Source organism: Ixodes scapularis, unplaced genomic scaffold, assembly GCF_016920785.2.
Source record: "Ixodes scapularis isolate PalLabHiFi unplaced genomic scaffold, ASM1692078v2 PGA_scaffold2__306_contigs__length_199485367, whole genome shotgun sequence".
Taxonomy (NCBI): domain Eukaryota; kingdom Metazoa; phylum Arthropoda; class Arachnida; order Ixodida; family Ixodidae; genus Ixodes; species Ixodes scapularis.
In genome coordinates this window covers 186,561,608-186,588,482 of record NW_024609857.1, presented here as the reverse complement: position 1 = coordinate 186,588,482, position 26,875 = coordinate 186,561,608, and the positions used below count along the sequence as shown (strand labels likewise).

Here is a 26,875-nt window from a genome sequence, read left to right as displayed (position 1 = left end):
AGTAGTTAGTACAGTTGAACCAACCGTCGTCCTTTGGAGATAAAATATGCTTATGTCTCTTGAATGAGACCCGGCTGTGTAGAAGGATAGACGGATTCAAGTGTCCAGCTGTATATTTACAAGTGGTACACACACGGTTCCCGTCAAATCGCATCAAGTTTATATCGGGCCATTCACTCCCCTAATCGGGCGCAGAATGAAGGAAGAGGCACTCATCTGTAATATGTACATGTTCGTAGAAAGCAGGTAAAAAACTTTGAGAATAAACATGCTTTCCTTGCCATGAGCGTACATTGTCAAACCTGCTTACGCGGGCGTGTTACCTTGCCAGCGTCCCCCCCCCCCCCCCCCCTACGAGTTACACTACGCCTCTCTACTCGAAAAAGTGGGGTGGAGTCTGCTCCCGATGTTTCTAAGATGGCAAGTTTAAGTCAAGCCACATACTGCTAACTATCCGCTGCCGTTGAATGCGTGCGGAACGGGTCTGTTCGAGTATGTGTTGGAGCCGTACTTCGACGCATCCACAGTTTCACTGTATCGCTTTACGTATTGAATATCCAAATCTTTTTCGGGCATATTTTTGTAGGCAGAAGTATCACAAACCCTGCAACTAGTCGTTAGCAGGTGAGTGTCTCTCTGGCTCTTCGTGAAGCAAGTAGTGAACTTCATTGCACAACATACATCGACATCTTGCTCCCTGCGAAGGGGAATGTTGTGTTCACCGCACTACAGTTATCCATTTTCACCTGGGTCATCAAGCAGAAGCTGCAGGAACTCTTTTACCCGCCGCCTTTGCGTTCCCTTTGGTCGAAGTTGACAGGCCTCGTGCACCTTACAGGTAGTCTCTAGTCTAGCGCTTTATCGGCGCTTTGTTTCGTGAAAATGAGGAGCTACGTGCTCAAGCCAGTAGCTGCGACACGTTTAATACTATGTACATACACCTGATATTTAGCGAACAGCCATCAGGCAATATTTTTAAGCAGAACATCTTTGTCATTTCTTCTGGGAACATGAAAACTAGTTTCTATTTGTGCGAACTCATAGGATTTTTTTTTGTGGAGCTCTTTATTTTCATGACTCACCAAATTTTGTACTTTACTGTGATCGCCTTCCATCAAACTCGATTGAAAAGCATTGGCACTAACCTAAACATATGGCTTATTTTGGAATCATAGAAAGTGACGTTTTACTGTATGCAAAATATAACGGCGTAAAGGCGCTGAAAACGCCCCAGCGGCGTTTTCAGCGCCCACTTGAACAAGGAAGGTTACGGGCTCAAAGCTCAGCAACATCATAAAGGGAAGCGAGCGAAGGCCCCTTTCGGAAATGGTTTTATAAAAAAAATTTCCTTACATAAAATACCCAGTTGAACCTCGCATTATTGCCCCTATATCGCGCGCGAGAGACCACTGTTTATATAAATTGGCGTTGAATAGACGCTTACATAAGGCAAAATGTATCTGGATACTTTCGGGCAGGTGAGCCCTGTCTTCGTCTACCAAATGAGATAATTATCGATTTCATATTCTGAGGATACCCTGTCAGGAGATCGGCAAAATAGAGGCACCTTACTTTCGAGTCACGCGTGACGATGAGAAAATCAAGCAAGGTAAAAGTATGTTTATGTATTCTGATGATCTAAGGAACTGTGATGATCTCATGGTACAATGTTTCGAACTGAGGCAACTTTAGGTAGGAGGAAGTTTGCGTTACGTGCTTGGAAACCCCAATTATATCAAAAGTTTTGTTTCGCTTTGTGTAAAAAAAAAAAAACAAAAAAAAAACACGTTCGTTTGTTTTGTTCATTTTCGCAGTTGTAAATATTTTTTAATTCATTTGCGACATTACGATAATTAAAACAATAGTTTTATTGTGCACGTTTTAATACCCGATAAACCAAAACAAATCGCCAGTAAAAGGAGTTCAGCACCTCACATTAATCAGCAATCATTGGTGCAGTTTTCTTTTGTTTTTAAATAAACGGAAATATGTCTCCTAATTAATTTGCGACTGTCACTTGAGTATATTGTTTACATGGTTAAAAAAATTTATATCTATATTAATATGTTATTTAAGCAAAATTTTGTTTCCAGAGGTCCAGACTTGGCGGAACACATGCCTTCTATTTACCAGATTCAATGATCCTCTACGTAAATTATGCAAATGTAAAGGAGTGTTTATGTGAATTTCATATTCTGTAAATATTTAGCGTTTTGTTTTTAAAAAGTACAACCATAACTGACAAAACACGGTATTTTGACATTTATATCACCCCATTTAATAATTAATTTTCTTATTTTAACATTAAAAATGCTTCACAGGCGCTGAGAGTTTTTGCAGGCAACTGCTATCCAGAAATATGCCGTGGCAAAATAGCCGTTCTAAGAAAAAATATATAAATTGATTGATTTGCAATTGACCTTTAATTTATCAAAGGTCTGTATTGAGGAGGCGGATCTTTAGTTCATATATCGAAGGATGAGTACACCCGAGCAAAATCACCAGGAAACAAAACCTTAGCCCTATGACCTAAACCAACTTGGTGTCAAAGCATCAAATGTCAAAGCAGTTAGGCTTCAAGTACCTTAGTTTGAGCAACATGAATATCATATACGATTCATCCATTTATATTTCCTTTCCCTTCCACTTGTCTTTTGCCCGTAATATTCTCCAGATTCCTATTTGATAATTTCTGGAATATATGGCTTACCTCCTTTATAATAAAAAAAAATAATGTAGTAAAATGTAACGCGGCACGTTGAGAGACTAACGTATGCGCTCGCTTCAAAAGACCAAGCCACCAATGGAGTCACGCCTTAAATATGTCGAGGACTCTCCACGTAATACAACCTATACTTATGAAAGTCAAGTATAAAGAAAGGAATTTTTTTACGTGGTGTGGTCCTTCTCATGATCCCAAATATTTTATGACACTGTAGAGGAGCAGAAACGGATAACCTTGTTGAGCTACAAGAAGCTGGAAGTAGCATTATACGCACCACGGAGGCGCAGACGTGAGCGTCCAACCTTGGCATCATACCCTTGAGCACCACAAGACGGAGATCGGTGCCAGATCACAACGCCCGTCCGATTGGTCGGCGTCAGCGCAGTTCTTTTTCAGAGACTGTCCAAACTCGGTGAACGATGAATATAAAATAAAATGAGCACTCTTTGGGATTCCTTCACTTTAAAGGTTTCAGACAAATTCTTGGCGACGGGAACTCCTCGGCCCCAGACTCCGCTTGCCGTTGACGTGGACAGCGACAGTTCTTGTAGGGCTCATGGTGCGTAGGGGAGTACCATTCTGTGCTGGATTGAGGCGTGTCTGACAAAAGGTGGGCTGCAAAGCGAAAAGTACGTTAAGCAAGATTTAGCAAGAGACACAAAAAGGTTATTCCGTGATTTCTTACTCCCATCATTGGGAGGCCAATGACCATAATATAAAGAGCCTTCCAACGAAAGATCAGTCGCGAAAATTGTTTAGGTAGATAATGGAAACCTCAAAAAGAGTATGGGCTGGAAGCGTTTGATGATTTATTAAGCACGTTCCACTAATCGCACTAATTGATCTTCTCTTTCCTGTGCGAATGAATAGTGTTGGAAGTATTTTAAGTTATTATTTTTGTCATGATAACGTTCTTAGATTAGTTTATTTATTATGTTGTGATGTGGTGATGAGGGTGCTGCCGACCCCAGTCGGTCTTTGCTATTGTGATGGTAACGGCTGTAAGAAGACAGAGTAGGCTGATAAGTGCAAACCGCACAAAGAAAAAAGTTTCAATTACGTCTTCAATGTTCTACAAGAGATATAGAGAGAACGTCCATATTATTACCAAATTACGGCCCCGACCTAAATGAGCCAGCTGGAGTCTTGTCATTTAAGTCTTGGCAGCTGCAAATTCAACCAATTCTCGTTGAGATTAACCTAGAGTAATTTGTGCTTTGGTTTCAAGAGATGCAGCAACGAATAGCTTGGAAAACCATTGCTGAAGGACAGCGTTGTATTGTTGCAGTATACGAAACGCTGCAGAAGTGGAGGTTTATTTTTTATCCGTGAGCGAGGAACGTGTCGTAGTGTTATGGCTATTTTAAATATTTGCGCATTTAAATCTTGACTTTATGAGTTAGTAAAACAATGGGATAACAAAACAAGTGTATGGATGAAGTCCAACATTTCCGAGCTTCTCATTGCACAAAGTTTGCAAGCAGAATCGAGGACCAAGTAGTCGTTTGCAAGCAGAACGAAGAAACAAAAAATGTCGCGAAATGGACACTTATTGTTTATCGGACACGTATTCCGCACTTACGTGATGAGCTTCATCAGTCGCTTTTATAATTTTTCTAGGGCAGCTATTTATATGCGTTTTATGTCGAGATAATCAGATATAAGTAAAGTAAAGCTAAACAACAACAGACAAGATAATCAGATACAATTCCTTCAATGTACTCAAATATTGAAGCGGCTGACTGCAAGAAGGGGTTATGCACAATTGCTAGCAAGATATACTACCACAAGCCAGAATTTCCACGTCGTCGAAAGGACGACACGTGGCTCTGCAGTTGTGCCTACACAGCAAGAAGAAAATTGCCCGGCATGTGCTACCACTAAAACCAGTGGGGAATCTGAAGAGAACAGCTGTTCCCAGAGCTCGTTTTCGAATGTCTTATTCAGCGCCCAAGGATTTTGCCAGTCAAGAATGGCTGTACGCAAGGTGTTCCTTCGCTGGCTCACTAAGAATTGCCAAGTTTTCTCTTTAAATACGATAGCATTTCTTTCGGAAAATGTGGGAGGAAAGAATGCTAGAAAAATCAGCTTGTGGAATGCACAGTTCGCGATTCAGTGCAAAGAAATACACAGGGGTTCGATCATTTATAAGGAGAAAGCTCTTTGCAGTTTTAGGTGATAACGGCAGTGTTCATGACAAAGATATGGATAAATTTAAAAATATGCACACGTGTTTCGTACGTATGCATCTAGCGTGGCGCTAGAACATTTGGTAGAAGCAGACAGGGTATCGTGCTACCCTCTCTGAACGGGTAACGCTGGGGTTTGCTGGCGGGGACAGAAGATTGAAAAAAAAAATGGTTACAATTCAAGAAAGGAGGTTTGAAGATTGGTGGAGGAGGGCTAAAATGTATTATAACACAAAACAAATATTTGGGCATTAAGACTTATGGGACACAACATGTATAGCAAAATTTAAGGCATGGCGGTTGAGAGGTTTCAAAACTGAGTGAAGTAAGCAACCGCACGATTAAAATATATAGGACTAATACTATTCATCCATTCATTCATCGTATGATATAACACATACTGCAAGTGCTCTAGAGTTTTTCACGCGGCCTCGCAACAGAAAAGGAGTGGGCTGAAAATGACATGGCTGAACGGGTGCGGCGGCCCACTGATGATCAGCGTGTTCGTCGTATTATGGAGATGCCCGAAAAAAGAAAATAGCGTTTGGCTATGGGGAGAGAAAGGCAAGGTGGGCTCATTCTTGTACGAAGAAGAGCCGAGTGAGAGAACGTGGTTCGCCTCCACTTTATTGGCGGACTATGGCAATCACGAAAGAAACTCATAATTTGCAGCAAAGCAGAGCGGAATCGTTGCCCCATTTCTAATTCAGGCTTTACTGTGATTGGTACTCTTGAGAACTCTTAACTAGCAAGAATTAGGACTGTAAGTGTCGAGGCGAAATCAATTGTTCTTATCAAATGATAAGTGTCTGTCAGAACACCCCGGAGACTGAAAGGTGAAACCAGCCAACACCAGATATGCTCCGTTTCAATTTAAGTCGAAGTGGGGCCAAAGTCCAGCTGCAATAAAAAACACAGACGCATATACTCAAGACGTAATATTGTGACGACGTATTCTTGGTACTACCTATGATAAGCTGATGGTTACACGCGCATTTATACACAGGAAATGCCGTGAACTAGGGCTTTCCGAGCAGCTTTATTGATTCCACTGGTTCGTACCAAGGGTAGTGCTAGGACCATAAGGAGAAATTAAATACGGAATAATAGAAGCCTGTGAACAGACTCCTCCCCCTCTCCCCCCCCCCCCCCCCCCCTCCAGTCAACTGCGGTTAATATTTTTTTAGAGCGCAGCCTTTAGGCGCCCGTGTCCGGCTTGAGCGGCGTCGGCGTCGCCATCGGCGTAACCGCGCTGTGCATTATTGGTGAATTTCCCCGCTAAATTTAGCAGAAAAATGTACCGGCTAAATCTAGCGGAAAGAATTTCCCCGCTAAATTTAGCGAACAAAATTTTCTTCTACATCTAGCGGAAAAATTTGCCCACTAAATCTAGCGGAAAATTTTTCCCCGCTAAATTTAGCGGAAAACATTTTTTTCCGATACATTTAGCGGAAAACATTTTCCGCTAGATTTGGCAGTGAAATTTCCCTGCTCAATACCGGGTGAAACAAGGAGACGGTAGGCTCTTTAAATCGACCGGAAAATTCGGTTTCCTAACCTATCGCGCTACGACTTTGTGCAGCGTTGCCCATAGATGGTGCATTTTTTTGTAAAATTTGCAAAGAGCGAACTTACCTGAGGAGAAAGTAAAGAACGAAAAAGGTTTAGCTCCTATGGAAACGCAGCGACGCCTCCGGTCTGCAAACAAAACGGTGCCGCTTCGCACGGGAGACAAGAGATGGCGCAAGCGGTCGCGACGCCAACTGCCGCCAACGAACGAGCAGACGACACAGAGAGCCGGCCCTTTTGCAGACAAGGAACTGCAGTTCCTTGCTGTTACCGCGCCTGTCTTTGTTGTTTCTGCGACTGTCGCCGCCTACGGAACGCGCTCCGCTTTTGAGTCGAAAAAATCGTTTGCTAAAAAGGCCTGCTCTCGGCGCCGTATGCTCGTTGGTTGGCGGCGTTCGTTGCGCCATCTCTTGTCTCCTGTGCGAAACGGCGCCGTGTTGTTTGAAGACCGGTGGCGTCGCTGCGTTTCCATAGGAGCCAAGCCTTTTTCTTTCTTTACTTTCTCCTCAGGTAAGTTCGCTCTTTGCAAATTTTACGAAAAAAATGCACCATCTGTGGGCAACGCTGCACAAAGTCGTAGCGCGATAGGTTAGGAAACCGAATTTTCCGGTCGATTTAAAAAGCCTACCGTCTCCTTGTTTCACCCGGTATAGCGGAACATTTTTTTCCGCTAGATTTCATGGAGAAATTTCCCCGCTAAATTTTGCGGGCAAATTTTTTTACGATAGATTTAGCGGAAAACATTATCCGCTAGATTTAGCGGTGAAATTACCCTGCTAAATCTAGGGAAAAAAGTTTTTCCGCTATATTTAGCGGAAAAATTTCCCCGCTAAATTTAGCGAAAAGTTCTTTTCTGATAGATTTAGCGGAAAACATTTTCCGCTAGATTTAGCGCTAAAATTTCCCTGCTAAATATAGCGGAAAATTTTTTTCCGCTATATTTAGCGGGAAAATTCTGACGCTAAATTTAGCGAAACAATTTTTTTCCGATAGATGTAGCGGAAAACATTTTCCGCTAGATTTAGGGGTGAACTTTCTCTGCTAAATATAGCGGAACAATTTTTTTCCGGTAGATTTAGTGGCAAGATTTTTGCGCTAAATTTTCCGGGGAAATTTTTTACGCTAAGTTTAGCGGAGAAATTTTTTCTGCTAGATTTAGTGGCAAGATTTTTGCGCTAAATTTTCCGGAGAAATTTTTTACGCTAAGTTTAGCGGAGAAATTTTTTCTGCTAGATTTAGCTGGCTTATTTTTGCGCTAGATTTAGCCGGGAATTCTTAATTTGGGATTACGACTGTTTTCAGCTGAATCACAGGCATATCTTTTTGTCTTTATAATTGATATTTTTGTAGTTTTTTGTTTGCTTTTTAATATCGACGGCTCAAAATTTGGTAACGGGCATCCGCGGTAGAACGAAAACTATCTCCGCGGTAGAACGAAAACTATCTGTTAGATGAATGGCAAAACTGATCAAGAGCCGTAGGGCCGGGACATAATGTCGCAATGGTGCTGCGGTACACGGTACCATCGATCAACTGCAGACCCACTGCGACGTGATGTCAGAAGGGTGCTGCGCCAGTGTACCTTGACTAATGGCTAACCCACTTCCCGCCCGCTAAAGAACAAGCAGCTGGTCGCACCTTTAAAATCGGTTTTCGTGAAGTACGCGGCTTCACTTTGACGTGATATTTCGGCTGCGGTCATAAGTTGGGCCACTAAAGCGGTACCAGTCATTTATTTTGTTTTCGTATTCGACCGCAGTTCTCTTTAACGCAATGATAATCGGACAGTGCCAAATCAGCAATTGAGCTCAAGCCTGAAACTGAGGGTCCTTCGACAAGAAGTGTCCTTTTCTGCGCTGGCTGGACACGAGCTTCGGTCGAACGCTGGTGCAGCAGCCGTGCGTAATCCGTGCTCGCACTCGATCTCAATGTCATAAGTGATAATGTAGAAATGGTAGCGCACAGACTCTGATTATGTTTAGTGGTTATTACAAAAAGCAGTTTTGGTTTACGAATCTTCAAGCCACATGGCCAGCCAAGTACGTAACCAAGACAGGACCAAGTACGTAAAGAAGCCAAATGCAAGCCTGATTGGAAATCACTCTCGCACAGGTGGCGCACGTTGGCAGACGAACTTTTGTTTAGTCGCTTCCTATCGCTTACATGAAAGTGTGTTGCAAAGAGTGATCGAGTTCCATTTCCGACCAGTCTCGATTGTGGTGTATTTGCTGTAACGCAGCGCTGTGGCAATGACCCGGCCGTCGATGACGTGTATTGATCTCCTATAGTGCCATTTGTACGTGCCTAAAGGTCTGCCTTACGTAGGGGAACCTTATGATGGAAATCAAGCAGCGTGGTTTTTATTCCGCTTCTATGGTTCCGCACTGTCAAAGTATATTTAGAGTGTTTATGTTAAGCACGCTAATATTCTTTTTTTTTAATTATAGTCGCGTTTGGGCTGTGTTCAGAAGCAAAGAACACACAAAGTAAATTAATCTATCGTCCTGACTGCGATCTGATGCGACTGTGATGACATGGACCTCATGTCATCAAGGTGATTATATACTTAACATGAACACGCCCATCATTCGATACTGGGCCTGTATTTGTTTTAAATGAAACACTCGTGGCTTTAACGCATTCACGTTTCATGATTGTGACTCATGGTCCATTGTAGGATGCGTACAAATCATCGGAAGGGGCGATTCATCTGGTTTTCACTAATGTACATGCTTAATCCTTCTTACATATTGTCACGAATGGCAACTGATGAGGTGACGAATGACTGAATGAAACTAAACGTTTCACGGGGCGAACTTGTGCCCTAAACAAAATACAAAAAAGGCTAGCGTCGCAGGCGTCGAAGGTGGCGTGACAGCAGGATCGAGCGCTGGGGCGAGACCGACCACGGCTCGCCAACCGGAGCCCTTTTTGTACACGCGCGGGCTCTGGAACAATGGGCGTACAATGTTCGGCGCGTAGAACATTTGGACCTCAAAGACGCAGCAGTGTTATCTAATTTACCTGAACGCGACATTCACAGAAATAACAAAAAGGTACGTCCGCTGTCAGTGGTCGAACCCCAGCCCTTTGCGTGAGAGCCGAGCACTAAACCATTCGGCCACGGGTGCACTTCCTCGAAGAAGCGTGTGGGAACATCACTCATTTTAGAATATTTTATAGCATTTGTCTGCTCTAAAAATGTAAATGTATTATTACGAGGAGCAAACACGCGCATACCCACATCCACCAAAGTGAAATAAAAAAACACACTACTCTCGACGCCAATAATATCACCCCGTGCTCTTGCTCCGCGTCTTTAGAAATCAAAGGTATTTCTGTTTATCGTAATTAAATAATACATTAAAGGATGCCTACAGCCAATCACAAGTTGATAAGAGAAGGAAGTGGCTTCATTTGTCCCGGCTTCAGCGCGAGCTTCCAGCCTTCGTCAACGCTTCGGCGGTTCGTGCACCTTGAGCTGGCGTTAGCCCTACGGCAGGGCGGAGGGCATGGAGCGGATGCTGGAGGACAGGCGTTTCAAGAGTCACGCCATGCCTTTCTTATTCTGTCAGATAGTATAGCTAGACTCGTAAATATTGATTTACTCAACCCCTAGCAAACGCAACACCAGTTTTTTTTTTCTTGAACGCATCTGGAGCGCGAAATGTATTTGGGTCATTCCATGTCAAACGTCTCAGACGTTGCGCTCGACCCTTATCGATTTCTAAAAAAAAAAAAAAAAATTACGGCTTTTTGACGCAACGTTTGTAGCCATGCCCTAAAATAGTTTTTGGGAAGAATTTTTTTTGATGATCTGAGTGCTGCTTTAACTTTTAAAAACAGCGTGAAACTAGGCATCACTCAATAATTTATGAAAAATCAGCTTTTTAGTGAAACACCTAACATATTTTTTCTTAAATTTCTACGGCTTTCGACTTACAATGTGGTTGGGTTTGTAAAGTTTAGTTTCTTTTAAATATTTAAAGAAACTAAAACTTTTTGAAAATTTTGTCAGATTTCTTAATTTATTAAAAAAATCCAATTGCTCTCAGGACTTAATAGAACCTTTTACCGGCTGTCCTGTAGGTATATAATCTATAAAAAATGCTTAAAACCGCTCAATGAAATATCTCGCAGTAAATGAAAATCCTGAATTTGCAAAAAAGTGCGTTTTGCCGCATAAACAGTCGTTGATTTCACCCTGAGGTGGTCCAAGTAAAAATATAAAATATAGTAGGTTTAGAAGAAAAATTGATAATCTTTTGATTCTGAAAGTTGAATCAAAGTAGTTTTTGTTAAAAGCTAGAAAACAAAAATTTGAAGTTGAACTCTCGCACTACAACCCGGCGTCGCTTCTTAACGCCCCTTCGCCGCACAGCGCACCACCTGCGACGATTGCTGTCACGATTAGGTCCGAAGAAGGAACAGAATTTTCTGCCGCTTCCCCTTGTCCGTCTTTCCGGTTGAAAGGGAAGAAACGGCAGGTAACGTGCAATAATCGAAGGTGCCGCCAGCGCGTAGCAATAACAGGCCCATTGTGCCCCTTGTACCCGAGGGTGGCTCGAAACGCCATGCCTTAACGACGGGCGGCATCAACTGCACAGGACTCCTCCATGCCATGCCAAGGGTCCCATGGCCACCTCCGATTCCTAAAATAAAATTGACGGTTCTTCATCGTAACGTTTGTGGTGCCTCTCTAACGTATTTGTTTTTTTTTTTTTTTTTTGCTTTTTTTTACGAAAAACAAACTTCATGGGGTGATGGCGGTTTGAACCAGTAAAAGGGGGTGGAACTACGAGTCATTCAAGAATTCATGAAAAGTAAGAGTTGCTACGGAACACCTGAATAGTTTTGCCTGAAAGCCTACGTATTTGGATTGCTATGTATAAATAATCATGGTCATAAAATGTGGTATGCTCGAAGCAGTTAAAAAAAAAAAATAAGGAATATATGAGCATTTTAGCATATTTTTAGTTTTGTTACAAACTATGGCTTCGCTGAATGCGACTGTAAATACTATTATTGACAGCCCTGTAGTTATACTGTACATAAGAAAAGGTTTCAGACCGTACAACTAGGTATCTTGCATAAACAAAATAAACTAAATTTGTGCAAAATTGCGTTTTGCCGTTTAAAGAGCCGTCAATTCTGCCTTGAGGTCGCCCAAAGAAAAATACGTAACATGGTGACTTCTACAAAAGAGTTTATTTTATTTTGTTCTTGAAAGTTTAGTTAAAATAATTTTGTTCTAAAGAGGAAAAAGATATTTTGAAGTTGAGCTTTCGCACCGCAACCCGGCGTCGTTCCTTGCGCCTCTTCTCTGCACAGCACGCCACCGTCGAGCCTGGCAAAGCGTGCGACGGTGTCACGGTGTGCGCACGCAGGTAGACCTCGAGTTGTCGGGTACATCTTGGTGGGAAAAGGCTTTTTTCTACTCTTGTTGCTTTGTGATTTTTCCTATTTTTATCGTTTTGCGCGGCTGTGTCCCACTGTGGTCTTCCACTGTCTTGATATCAACAAATGCTCAGCGCTGCCAGGTAAGAGCATCCACTAGTAAGCTAGCTGTTTCTTACGTACACATCGCAATCACTCTCTCTTCTCGACGTCAGGACAGATGTAGACAGCAAAACAGAATCCCCGAGAACGAGCAATCTCAAACCACGAGGCGATGTGGTGTTAACGAATGCGCGCAGTTGGGGGCTCGCGACTCGTTTGTGTTTAAATCGACTTTGAAACGGCAAATTCTTGCGTCGCTGAATAGTTCCGCTTTTCACCGCAGTATGCGTGATAGCTAGATTTCGCGGCGATATTATCGTGTTTCCCTTTTAGGAGAAGTCCGCATCAGCTGATGCCGCCGGAATTAGGCGTCGCCTTTCGAGCCGCCCTTGGGTACAAAGGGCACAACGGGCCTGCTAATGCTACGCGCTGGCGGCACCTCCGATTATTACACGATACCCGCCGCTTCTTCCCTTGCAGCAGGACAGACGGACAAGGGGAAGCGGCAGAAAACTCCGTTCCTTCTTTGGACCTAATCGAGTCAGCTATCGTCGCAGGTGGCGTGCTGTGCGGCGAAGAGGCGTTAAGAAGCGACGCCGGATTGTGGTGCGAGAGTTCAAAAATTGTGTTCTCGCTTTAAGCAAAAATTACTTTGATTAAACTTTCAGAATCAAAAGAATATAGAATGCTCTTCCAAACGCACCATATTTTGTATTTTTACTTGGACCAACTCAGGCTCAAATAAACAGCTGTTTTTGCATCAAAACGCACTTTTTTGCAACTTCAGGATTTTTGTTTACTGTGAGATGTTCAATTGGGCGGTTTTAAACATTTTTTATAGTTTATATACCCGCAGGACAGCCGGTAAAAAGTTTTATTAGGTCCTGGTAGAAATTAGATATTTTTAATAAAATAACAAATATGCTAATATTTTAAATATTTTTTTTAAATATTTAAATAAAACAAAACTTTACAAGCTCAACCACATTGTAAGTCGAAGCCGTGCAAGTTTAAGAAAAAATATTGTTAGGTGTTTCGCTAGAAAGTTGATTTTTCATCAATTATTGAATTATGCCCAGTTTGACGCTGTTTCCAAAAGTTAAAACCGCGCTCACATAAAAAAAAAAATTGTTTTCGCCAAAACTATTTCAGGGCATGGCTACGGACGTCGCGGTAGAAGGCCGTGAATTTTTTTTTAGAAATCGGAAGGGGTCGAGCGCAACGTCTGGGACGTTTGACATGGAATGACCCATTTAAAATTTCGCGTTTACGAAGTTTATGTTTTCTGAAATACAAAGGCTGCTTTTTTTAGATTTTCGTTTTTTCTTGCAATAGCAAGTTCACGTCATTTTTTTTAGATTCCCAACTTTCAGTATTTCGTAGTTTAATTTTACTATGTCCATTCTTTTTTTTTTCATCAAAATAAATACAAATAATGCCCGGACAGAACTGTATACTAACCTTATATAAATAAATCACCGCGCTACAGAAATATTTTTCTGCAGACGCAATTGACATTCTCAGAATGCCAAATGCATTCTGGCAATGCATTTGGCAGTGCTAAACGTGCGAAGACAATTCTTGAAAAGAGATGTTATATTATTAACAGTCGGTGCTTTAAATTAGTCTAAATTTCTGATAAAAAGAGACCTACAGCTGCTCTTCCCTCCCCATAAACTATACTGGTACACAACTTTCACTCCTAGCAAAACAAGACCGTCCTCTCTGAAAGAAGTACAAATAGTGTGGTCGAATCTTGATAACGGAACAGTGACTTTTGTCGTGCTCCAAAAATGGCAAACCTTCACGAGATAAATGGAAAATTATGGTCAATAGTTTAATATAAATAATCCACTATAAAAAAAAAACTGAGTTTGTCTTCTTTCATTACTACAAACTCTGCGTTCTGTTGAACGTTCTTATTAAAATACTGTATTTTTTATTTATAGTTTATTCTTTTTCGGTTGTGATCTCGAAATTCTGAACTTTTCGGATTAATCATGTTGTCGCACGTTTCACGGGCAAGTGCTCTTCGGAGTTGATGGGATTTATCCGAAAGCAGGGAACCCTAAAGACAACCCATAAAAAAAGTTAACCTCGAAACTAACTTTCCAGAATCTGTGCGTCCGTCTCGTCGCGCCTTCGACGATGCGGACGCACAGATAAGCGTCGCTGCGTGAACTATGATGACGGTACGGAAGGGAAGGCGCGCGCCTGGTCTTCCACGCAGTATTCGTCGCAGTCGCAGAGCACAGCCTCCGATCGATCCAATCTTGAGTGTCTTCTACTTTTCTGCGAAACCTATCGAGTCTTTGGTAAACATCAAACAAGAAAATGTAGAAAATAAATAGAGAAATTCAGCTCACGACAAAAGGGAGCACAACACTTGCTGGAAGCGACCGTTGCTTGAAAGAGCAATTTTTCTGTTTCTTTGACTTTTTCTTTTTAATTTTCACGTGCATATAAGTTTAGACTTAATACTTTAACATTACCGTGAAGGGTCTTATGTGGCCATAAAACCTCAAGTGTTTGGGACTGGTAAATGCCGAGTGAGTTGAACATAAATACTTAAAATAGAAAGAATAAAAACAAAGAGGACACGCACAGCCAGGCTCTTTCATTTAGCGACAATGTTTATTTTGGGCAGGAAAATTCCAGCATGAACGAGATCCCAACTAGGAATGAGTGATAAGGGGGAGGAAAGACTGGTGGATGGAAAGGGGGAGGAATACACCACGACGGACGGGTAAAACTACAGTGATTGTGTCTGTGCGTGTGTTTTTCTTCTTTTTTTTTTTCGGGGAGTGGCGATACTTTTCAAGTTCATGCCTGATGAACTATATTTCCCGTTTTTATAAGGCTACTGATGCCGATGAAACGTTGTTTTCAGCGTTCCGGATGAGGAAAGATTCGGTGATTTAACCTCCGTAGCGATTGCGGTGTCCCTCCTTTGTCTTTGTTCCCGCGAAGTCAGGCGCGCATTCGATGCATTCGTTCGCGTGAGCCGCGATCGGATGAATCAGTTCTTGAAGTGGCGTTATTTTTGTTCTTACCTAAGCGGTCATTTAGACATCGGCAGGTTTGTCCTATGTACTCAGCTCCGCATTTAAGGGAAATGGAGTACACTTGGTTCTGTGCAGCAAGCCCGGCAAAGCGTGGCGTGCTGTTTTTCACGAGCTGGCTTGGCTTCATTTTATTTTATTTATTTATTTATTCACTTTCCCACAGTGCCAGGGTGGCATAACATTGGGGAAAAATGTACATCAATGTGATACATTTAAGCCATACAAAGGTGCATAACAGAACGCGCACATGCATACCCAGTACACGGGAAACAAAAAGAATGCAGCGAAGAAAGCGTTATTGTCCAAAATGTCAAAAACCTTCGAAGGCAATTGATTCTATTCGCTGATAGATTTGGGTGAAAAAGAAGATTTAAACTGGTTTATGTGACATTTATATTCACGATACCTTTCGCTTGTGATCGACACGATGAGAAATATAATGCGGGGGGGAGGGGGGGGGAGGGGGGGACGGGGGGGACGGGGGGGAATGTAGTTTTCGCGCTGTATACCAATTCTGCAGTGATAAATGTTATGAAACAATTTTAGCCGTAGTTTTTTCCTCCTTTTTCAGGAGATTCCCAGCCTAAGAATTCCTTCAGACTTGTCATGCTCAGTGGCCTGCCATAATTCCCGGAAACATATCTAGCAGCTAAGTTTTGAACCATTTCAAGTTTATTTCTATCAACAGCAGTTGGTGGGTCCCAGACTGTACACGCGTACTCGGGAACCGACCTGGTATATGTTTTGTACAACAAATCTAGTGCACCTTGCGGAAATTGTCGGGTATTGCGTCGTAAATATCTCACTACTTTACAAGCTTTCCCGGTTACGAAATCAACGTTTCTGTGCTAACACAATGACGGTGTTAGGTAAATTCCTAAGTATTTAAATTCAATCACAGTTTGTAGTGGGGTACTGTCAATGATGTATAATTTTTAGGTCCATCTTTTTTTTTTCTTGAAAAACACATATGTACAGGTTTTTCCAGGTTTAGCTTAATATTCAATTCTTGGCACCAACTGTGTATTCTGAAAACGTCGCGTTGCAATGCATAGTTTCCTTCTTTGCTTCTAATTTCTCGATATAGGACGCAGTCGTCTGCAAACAGTCTCCTATAAGAAGTGATATTTTCTGCAACGTCATTAATATAAACCAAGAACAACAACTAGCCCAGCAGCAACCCCTGTGGGACGCCTGACGTCACGCCAATAGTTTCAGATGCAGCACCATTTACAACCACATATTGGAATCTTAAATTTAAATATTCCTGAATCCACTCAACTATGCGGGGGCTAATATTAAAACTATGTAACTTCCGAACAAGTAGAGGTCTAGGACATGAAACGCGTTTTTGAAATCTATAAAAACAGCCTATGAATCTTGGCTGATCCAACTTTTCAATTATTTGGTGAACAAACTCTGTTGGTTGAGTACTGCATGAGACTCCCTGCCGAAAACCATGCTGGTTTGGATTAAACAATGTATGCGCGTCGATGTGTTTTATAATCCTAGTAAATGAAATATGTTCTAACGTTTTACAAACAATACTTGTTAGAGAGATCGGTCGGTAATTCGTGACGAGCTCCCTAGGTCCAGATTTATGCACAGGAACAACACAAGCTGTCTTCCAATCGCTGAGAAGGCCACATGTGTTAAGGGACTGAGTAAACACCTTCAGAAACGGTGAAACGGACAGCGCACGCCACTTTAATATACTACTTGGCAAGCCGTCTGGTCCTCCCGCTTTGGATGGATCCAAACGCTATAGCAGCAGTGCGATTCCATGCTTGTCGATTAATACCTCCCCCATGGTTTCATTATTCGTTCTAGCTAGAGTTGAATGATTAGAATTTAACGTTTTAGGTAAAAAGACAGCCAAAAAAGTCGTTTACGCAGTTTGCTCGCCCAAGGCTACTTTTTATTAAATCGCCGTAATGCGCAAGTGGTGGTATGCATACTTTATCTCTTCTGTTACGTTTAACGTGCCTCCAGAACCCCTTCGGGTTCTTTCTAATTCGCGATGTAAATGACTCAAAAAAGTTAGTTTTTGCTTCTCTCGTTGCAGTTTTAAATTCTTTGCTGATAGCCTTAAGTTTCGCTCTACCTTCCGAGGAGGATTTTTTTTTAAGAGTATTAAATACTCGCTGTCTCCTATTTCTAAGAGCCCGTAACTCCTTATTAAACCTAGGTTTATTTTTTGCACGTCCTACTGTTAATAAGAATGATGGCACGAATCAGTCTCGTAGCTCAAAAACGTTTGCCTTAAAAAGTAACCAGAGATCGTTAACACTAAGAGATTCTGATAAAAGTTCAAATTCCTGGAAGTATTCTTCTAAAGGAGAACATATCTCAGCAGTGTTTCCACTTGCATAATTGTACATTCTCCGTGCAGTGTTTGGCTGTGTTTTTTCATCCGATACGTGCATATCGCAAAGTACTACATGGTGGTCGCTTATTCCAGGTAGGATCAAACTAGACTTTACCCAAGCGGGTTGATCTGTTTGGACCAAGTCTAAAATGTTATTTCCTCTTGTCGGTTCTTCTACAATTTGGGTAAGCGCAATTGTACGCACCATGTTTATCATTTCCTTTCCCACTCCAGATACCACAGCAGTCTGCAAGTCTTCAACATATACCGATTCCAAGATATTCCAGGTACATTAAAATCACCACCTTTAATAAGACAGTCCGTCTGAATTGTTTCTACCATTTCGGAAAGTTCAAAATGACATTAGCCGAGCTTCCAGGCGGTCTATAAAAAGAACATCGCGTTAGTGATTTGCCATTTGATAACCGAACCCGGCACCACACAGCCTCGCAGGACCCAACCGGAATGTCAAGCCGAGAAGAAGAAACAGTATTATCTAACAATATAAAAACTTCCCCACCATGATAGTTCCTGTCCTTTCTGTAAGATACGCAGTTGTCTGGAAATATCTCGTCGTCACTGATACTGCTATATAGCAATGATTCAGTACCAAGAACCATGCCCAGGTAGCACACCATGTCGGCCGATACTGGGATTACGTCGGCCAGTACCGGGAGCTGTACGGCGGATCCCGGCCAGCGACGCCGGTAAGAAACCGATCCCGGCCGATAACGGGGACTCGTTGTCTAAACTGGCCAGCGCCAGCCGGAAAGTTCCCGATACCGGCCGACATCGTTTTCTTGCTGTAGTCACCGGCCAGTCTAGCCGTGGAGTTTCCGGTGACTGGCCGATATCGTTTTCTTGCTGTAGTCGCTGGCCAGTCTAGCCATGGAGTTTCCGGTGACTGGCCGACATCGTTTTCTTGCTGTAGTCACCGGCCAGCCTAGCCATGGAGTTTCCGGTGACTGGCCGATATCGTTTTCTTGCTGTAGTCACTGGCCACTCTAGCCAGAGAGTTTCCGATGACTGGCCGACATCGTTTTCTTGCTGTAGTCAGCGGCCAGTCTAGCCGTGAAGTCTCCGCTGACTGGCCGACATCGTTTTCTTTCTGTTATCACCGGCCAGTTCAGCCACGGAGTTTTCGGTGACTGACCGACATCGTTTTCTCGCTGCTTTCACAGGCCATTCGAGTCATGCGAGTTTTGATATGTAACCGACATGGCTTTTCGCTGATATAGAAACTATGTGATGGTTACAAATGACCGTTAGGTTGGACATGTCTTCAATATGCTAAAAGGTGACACCTAATATTATCCTTGGTCTAGTATTAACGCCGCGTCATCCTTAAAACCAGTTAACAAAGGCTTATTTCAGTTTTGTTAAAAAAGACGGGATCAAACATGGCTGTGGAATGAAAATTCAATTTGGTTTACATCTATTAATTTTTAGAGAGCAGCTCTTATGACGCCCGTTTCCGGCTTGAGCGGCATCGCCGTCGCAGTCGCCGTCGGCGTAACCGCGCGTTGCATTATGGGAAGCGTCCCATAATGCAACGCGCGGGTCTCACTCGTGACCCGCGCATTGCATTATGGGGCCTTTCCCATAATGACGGCGTGTGCGCGTTGCATTTTGGGAAGCGTCCCATGATGCAAAGCGCGGTCGGCGACGGCGACGCCAACATCGCCGTCGGCGTAACCGCGCGTTGCGTTATGGGAAACGTCCCATAATGCAACGCGCCGTCTCATTTGTGACCCGCGCATTGCATTATGGGAAGCGTCTCATGATGCAACGCGCGGGTCGGCGACGCCAGCGTCGCCGTCGGCGTAACCACGCGGTGAGTTATGGGAAACGTCGTATAATGCAATGTGCAGTCTCATTCGTGACCCGCGCATTGCATTATGGGACGTTTCCTATAATGACATCACAATTGACGTCACATGTGACGTCTCAAGGGTCCCGCACGTTGCATTATGGAAAAAGTCCAATGATGCAACGCGCGGGTCGCTCGTGACCTGCGCGTTGCATCGTGGCGGCGAAACTTGCTTTCGATAAGTTGGTCATTTTTACTGCGGCACTGCGCTTTCGTAAAAATTTCCACATGTTCTCAACGGCAAGTCTCAGGGCTTACACAGGGTTTTAAAGAGCTTCTTCGACGATTGACTACGAACGAGTAGAAAACGTGTCTTCAGCATGTTGCCGCCAGCCTCCGAAACGCTCCAAAAACGCGATTTTTCAACATGCAAAATCGCCGATCGGTGGCTTCACTCTCGTGCTGCAGCTGCAGCGACCAAGCGGGGATGCGCGATCCAGCCCTTTGCCCAGGCAGATGCCGAGCGCACCGCGCAAGCGGTCGTTCAGCGGTCGGCCTCAGTAAGCGATCCACCCAGTTGCACGCGCTGCCACCGCTTTCATAGCGTCTGCCCTCGCTTTTTAACAGTTTCGGTTCCCATTGCTATTTTGCTGAAAGCATGAAGTTCGGATCGGAACTTCATGCTTTGATAAAATGTCCTGCCGTCGTGGCGCTGTACGTTTTGCAAAGGGGCTGTTAAGCAATACCAAACACGCATGCCGTAAAGCGACCGTCATCTCCGCAGGCGAGTTCCATCTGAGGGGAATTTGTCGTATTGTCTTCTAGCAAACGACATACCTAGCTCTTCATCCGAATAAGTGTGCACAACGTCTTCGACGTAACGCCATATCTTGGGCCTCTTCGCTGGCAAGGCGAATGAGTCGGCAAAGACTTCGCCGAGAACGGCTGCCTCGTCGTCACTCGAGCTGGAGCTAAGCTGGTATCTTCGTCGCTGTCGCTGATTTCGCTGCTACTGCGTTTTATTAGACGATGTCAGCGCCGCAGTATGCTCGGGCCAGTCGGTCATGACAAGAGGAGCGAAAGCAAGCACAGCAAGAGAGCCCACCCAGCAATCGAAACAAAAAAACAGCGAAACTCCCTCATTTCCCCGCGGCAACGTTGATAACGAAACTGAAATGTTGCGAGTGACTATAGATCGTACTCCCCCGAAAAAGGCTGCGCGGAGAACTACTCCGGGTCCGAGCGGTCTGTCCGAGGAAGACACAGTTCGGGCGGCACATTCGTTTTTTACATCATTCTGCATGATCGTAATCGAAACATCACGTGCACCCTATATTCACCCAGAAAGGGTCACTACTTCCATAAACCCCTGCGTGCAACACGGCGCGCGTTGCTCTTTGGGAACTAGTTGGCCAGGGAGGAGAGTGGCATGGTTTCGGTTTCGATCGGCAGCGTGGACTATTAACGGCCGTGATCTCACGTTTTTTGGTCTCGAGAGCATCATTTTTGGTCTCTAAACTAACCTAAATGGCCAGACCTCGAATCTATAGCACAAGCCCGAGACGTATAGCTTGCCTTCACACATACTTGTTGTATTTTTATACTCTATCGAGCCTTTCTGTTTGCATTTCGAGATATATGTGAACGAGCCAGTGCTGGGAATCTCGACGCTGCGTAGCTCGGGTATCTTGCTTGTGTACGAGTCAACAAGCTGTAACGACCAATAAGTTTGCATACATCGAGCTCGCACCTTTACAGCTGGTCAGGAAGTTTGTTTGTTTTATGCGTCCATAGACGAAATAATATTTTTTGCAACTACTGTTTTTCTTAATACGCCTGAGTACGTGAGGTAAAACTTGGAGACGCCATTGAAAAGCTCAATTTGAACACACATCTTATCTCTCATCTGTACTGACCCGCAGCACTGCACGAAGCTAAGTCCCCACCCGCTTGCATTCCGCTAATATTCAACATCGCGTATGCACATAAATTTTTTCTGCAATCATATAGGCACATTCCCCCACACAAACCGTTTTAAGAAAGCAAAAGTCGAGCAATTGTGTGAAGAATGTCGCACCGTTCGCCGGAAGTGAGTCGGACGGGCGTGAACCTCTATGCGGTGTGCCAAAGGAACGAAATTATTCAAAGCGCATTTGACGGTTGGTAATGGCCGTAATATTTATGTGTTTGCTTTCTTCCTGACTGAGTATGCCGAGATAATTTCAGACACACCGTTCAGACACAAATCTTGGGCGTCAGTAAAAGCTCGTCCAAAAAGGCTTAGCGAAGAGTAGGAGACGCTTGTTAGAGCCTCCGTCGTAGCTAGCCGACCTCAGCGTTTGCGAAAACCTAATTTCCTATCAGCGTAAAATTTGATTGGGCGATATATGATGACACGAGGAAGACACCATAGTAATTTGTGTGCAGTAATTTGTGTGCAAGGAAATTGCCCCAGTTTTCGTTTTGTCAACCATTTCGTCGTTTACCCTGAGACATGGTTTTTTTTTTTTTTTTTGAAGAGCAGAAGTAACAGAAAAAACAGACAGGTCTCAGGGTAAACGACGAAATGGTTGACAAAACGAAAACTTCCACCAGCTAGCCTGTACTTTGACTCTTTTCTCGTTTCGTTTTGTATCGTTCGAGAATGAATGTATTGTACGTTCGTGAAAAGTCAGATCATCGAAAACTCAAGCGGCGCATTCGGTCACGGCGTGATAGCATGAAAGGAAGCTGCTCAATCGAAACCGAAACTGAGTGGCCAACTAGTTCCCAGAGGGCACTTCGTCGAAGCGTCCTGTGCTTCATTGTGCCCCCGGTTTTTCTTTTTTTTTTTTTTTTTTATTATAGAGTAGCACAGTAGCATAATTATATATTTCCGACTTCGTGTTTAGACTAGAACAGACCTCATCCAGCATCGAGCCAGCTGTTGATAGACTTTGCTAGAAAGCCGATCCAGCATCCAATCCAAAGCCGGACAAGGTGAGCAAACAGAAATGGCGAGCGGGACGTTGGCGTGGTTGGCGTGGTTCGCGGCATGGTTCAGGTACGGTGGCTCCAGGGTTGAAAAATTGTATGTGACCGTGGTGGCGAGTGAAAGCGCTGAATGTAAATCAATGCGGGGCAGAAGTCGCTCGAAGTTACCGCCTGTGCTTTGATTTTGATGTTCGTGTTCTGTCGGTTTCGTCGTATGTAGGCCTAGTGAACCAACTTCCGCTCAACAACGCTTGCTGGTGGTTGACTCGGCGGTGTTGACGGCTTTTCGCCGTATCCCGACGATCGTTTCGTCGTGATGTCCCGCAAGACGGAGTAGCCGTCAAGAGAAAGTACGAGCAGCAGGAAAGGGATGCGACCGCGTATTATTTCGTACTGGCGAGCGGCGGCACTTTTCTGTTTACGTTCACGCACGTTTTTGCATCGGCTTCTGCCCGTTCGTAGTGTAGATGCCCTTTGCCTTTCGTTGCATCGCGCTGTTTCCACGCTTCGAGCGCACCTTCGGGACTCCCGGCCGAGTATGGACGAATGTCGGAGGAGGAGGAGGAGGAGGGGAGGAGGGGGGAGGGAGGGGGAGGGGGGGGGGAATAGAGTCAATCGTGTACGCGCGCTAGGCGCATTTGTCACTGACTTGGGGTAGGGTGAGGGGAGAAAAGTGGGGGAGAAGATAGAAGTAGGAGTCGGGCGTCAGGAGCGTCGTCTCACCGTCCCGCTCGCTCGTCATCCCATCGTCGCGCTTAATCCGTGAGTGAGTGTGTGTGTTGGGGGGGGGGGGGGGGATTTAGCACTGGTGGCTGGCACCGCGCGGTGTCCGGTGATCAAGGCGGTCTCCGGGGGCGACCGCGCCGTGTTGGTGGAGGCATGCTAGCTCGCCGAGACGCTGCTGGCGGGGCATCGGGTTGTGCCGTCCGCGAGACGCTAGTCCGTTATTTTATTTATCCTTGCATCAGGTTTTAGATTATGACGGTAAATTTGCATTGTTTGCCACACTTCGAAAAGTCATAACAATTTTTCTACAGGCGACTAATAGAGCCGCTCGTCAAATTTTGCGGCACGCAATACAACTTTTTTTTTTTCGACAACATTTTTTTTTTATTATAACTTAGCGGTATATCGAAACTTTCTGCTCGTAGCGCAATCGCACCAATGCTGAAAAATTCCGCACGTACTGGCTAACCGTCATCATCGTAAGCTCGACTCGTTTTTCCGAGTTCACATCAAACAAAACTAGGTTCCTTCTATGAAAATACGGTGTACCAATAAATACCGGGCAAGCGCGCACTCAAACTTTGGAAATAATCGCAAAAAAATGGGGGATAGGTGCTTGTCCGGTCGTCAATTTTACATATAAATGTACTGTGCGTATTTTCTCAGATCTCACAAATTTGGTAATGGGCGCTTAATGTGGAATGGGCGGATGCACGGTATTCTACGGTATGTCCAGGCAGTTAGTGGCATCCTACGCCTTGGTAAGCACAACCGCGCGTTGTGAAGTCCACCACCGGCGTGGCACAGGGCCCCGTCCTTACCTAGAATGTCATCATATGCAAGGAATGTATACTCCGTTCGCCCCTAAGCTGAGACTAGAATCTCCGCCTTCAGTGCGAGCTCGCTGGCTTCTGCAGTGCTTTGGTTGCGCGTGCCTGCGTGATCGCACTTGTGTTAGCAAGGGCAGAAAGCTTGCGTTGAAGGCGGAGCTTCTAGTCTCAGTTTAAAAATGAATGGAGTATAGTCGAAACGCCATTGCCATTGCTTGAAAAACTGGATGTAAATAAGCTAATTGCACGAAACCGCGGTATCACGAAACCGTTGCAAGTAAAAAGCTACAAAGCATGGTGTAAACAGACCTTTACGCGAAATGAGCACCGTTTTTCTCTTTTACTGCTACTTTTATTACTTGGCGTATACCGGAATGCGACGCCGTCGTGTTTCAATGTGGCCGTGCATGGGGATATAGCCATGGAGTTATTATAATATATGCTAAAGGTTGCGAAGACCTGACAGTGTGAAGTTACTTGAATGAACATCATGTCTGACCACGCCTTTTATTCTAGTGAGGAGGAGTACAGTTCATCGAAGAGAATGACGAAATAACGGTGGCGTCCGTCCCTCTGTTGTGGTTCGACTTGAGTATGAAACGACGGCGGGTGGCCAAGCAAAATGCCTGGGGCGGACATCTTGTCTCGTGTGCGATTGGGCCAAGCACCAGACTCCGACTGGCCTTCGTTCAGAGCATCAAGTTTGCAGAAATACAGTAAGTATTATTTTGTACTGTTCCTTTTCATCTAAAGTCCTGATAATGTGCTAGCACACGTTTTTGATCTGCCCTCTGTTAGCATGCTTGACCAGATTAGCTTGCGTCAGTTGCTCAATTTAGTTAGCTCCATAATCTTCGTAGTGACACATGCACAATTACAGTAGTGACCGAGTTCTTCAATACGCTACTGGTCACAAAACTTTCTCGTAATGCTGTGGGAAAGCATTGCATGCTGCCAAGAACGGCCGTGGTGCTGTCCTACTCTGGAGAGGTTCGACGGACAGCTTAGAGTGTTGTTTTTAGGTGCAGCAAGTTCGCTTCGGCGCCGTGCTGTGCAGCTTCTGTTTGTACCTTGAAATGTTGTACCAATGGCCCGATTTTGGTGTTTTGTGAGATTGAGATCTCGGTAGGCTTGTACTGAGGGAGCTGACCTTTCTTTAACAGACACGTCGCCTGCTAACGTGAGTAAAGAGGGAGGGTTTGTCTGCCCTAGGGTGTCATTTGCTGCGGGAAACAAGACGCCGCTGCGTCGTCTGCTACCAGAACCGAAGAAAGGTGGATCATCTGTTACACACTGTATGCTGCAAGTGAAACGATAGAAAACAAAGTTGTTTTGGGAACCTCTGCTATTTAACAAGGGGCGCAATTGATGACCTGTGCTTTACTTGGAAGTGCCAATTCATTCTAAAGCGTCGTATGCCTAGGCGCGAGGTATCGTGTGACCACAGAGCAGCCGCTTGCAGCCAATTTCGTTTTCTATACCAGGGCAAGTGTTCTTAACGGGATTCTCTCCCATTCTTAGACGGTTGATAGTTTAAAAAAAACGCCGTCCTGAAAGCCCAGAAAATGGCAGTTCCAACAAGGGTACAGGCACCAAGCTAGGCCTAATAGGCACGGACCTATATATCAGATTTTTAAACTGGTGCTTATCGCAGCCAAGCGCAGCGCGTCTCGCATGCGTCGCCGACGAATCAGTATTTTTATTTCCTTTGATTGTCAAAAAACATCATAAAACTTTGTGGGAGCATTCATTTTGACCATACAAGCCAAAACTGTGACTTTCTTAAAATTGGGGCCGTGTCTCCTTTTCAGAAAGTTTATTTGATTAACACATTTTTTATATTACATTTATGAATATTGCATACAAATTATAATGTCTCTTAAATTTTTTAAAAAATTTGAAACACTCACTGTGTCTGGCAACCGTTCCAAAGCTACCCAAACCATCTGAAACACCTGAAGGTTCAAGCATTCTTCTGAAACTTCCCGAAACCCAAGTTTCTGAAAAAGTTTCTTCGCATCATCAGTGCATAATGTTGATCAGCAAAATGGATAATGCTTTCTTATGCCTTGGTTATCTTGCAGCCTTCGACGCTCAGCTGCTTAGGCCGTGATAGACCTGCACATCCAGAATGGGCACCTACAGTAGCAGAACAGGGAACTGCAAGTCTGTTGGGCAGGTGCTCGGGCACGTGGTGTCTTTCAAGCACCAGGGGGAGCAGGCGAGGCCTGGGGAACAGGTGACGCCCCAGGAACTGGCCAGGCCTGAACCACCCGAGCTGTTCCTGATGCCTCTCTGCAACATGGAACAGCTTAGTGCTGCAGAAGCGTAGCTGAAGAACTTCACCAACAGGACACTGCCGGTATTTATGTGTCCTCTTTTTCACAATATTGACGGGTATAAGGCTGCGATTCTTACTTTGTGGTTTAACTTGGGTTATCTGAAGATTTATGCAAATGGGGTTGGAATGTGGACTGAAGCCTTTTACCGTAATATTTCAAATGGATGCCCACCCAAACTATGTTTTAAACACAGTCAGTGGCAAATTAAAAATGAGTAAGTTGCCGTCCCTTCATTACGGTCCTTCTGTTATTTATAACAGCAGAGTGCATGGACAGCCAATGCACATCGGAAGGCTATTTATTGTAAGGGGTACCCTTAAACTGAACCCTGCGATAGAATTGTGTCAAGGTGACGCAACGCCAGTTGCACGTTTTGCAAGTCAGCTTTAGTAGCCTGCGTAAAGTTTTTGCAATTGTTAAACTGCGTTTCATAGAGGCTACTGAAGGGAAAAATGACGGACGGTGGCCACCAAAAATTAAATATTTGTGCATCTTTACATTTTTGAACAGTTATTTCCACCCGAAGGTCGTGTAGACAAGAGGCCTTCATGTGCATCCTCATTGAACGGCATTTTAAGTCTTTTTCAACTGCCACTTCTTGAAATATTTTTAAGTAAAACATTTCACAACGGGGGAAGTAAAATCGCCCAACACATTTGCCTTTGGGTGCTTACAATAGGTCGGCCTGCAAATAATCATAAATCATGCTGATTTGCTACGACACTTCTGCCCGTTTTATCCTTAGAAGTTAAATTCCGCACCTGCAACAACTCTCGCCG

The 26,875-nt window shown here is 44.1% G+C and overlaps 1 protein-coding gene across 1 annotated transcript in view; it reads right to left on the bottom strand.

Annotated features, from left to right (window-relative positions):
• Positions 1 to 2,936: 2,936 nt before the first annotated feature.
• LOC115316236 (relaxin receptor 1) overlaps positions 2,937 to 26,875 on the bottom strand; it is a 482,496-nt gene continuing 458,557 nt past the window's right edge. Inside the window, exon 19 of the mRNA XM_042292126.1 lies at positions 2,937 to 3,340. Coding sequence (XP_042148060.1) covers positions 3,197 to 3,340 — 144 coding nt within the window. The 3' untranslated portion in view covers positions 2,937 to 3,196. The remainder of the gene's footprint in view (positions 3,341 to 26,875) is intronic.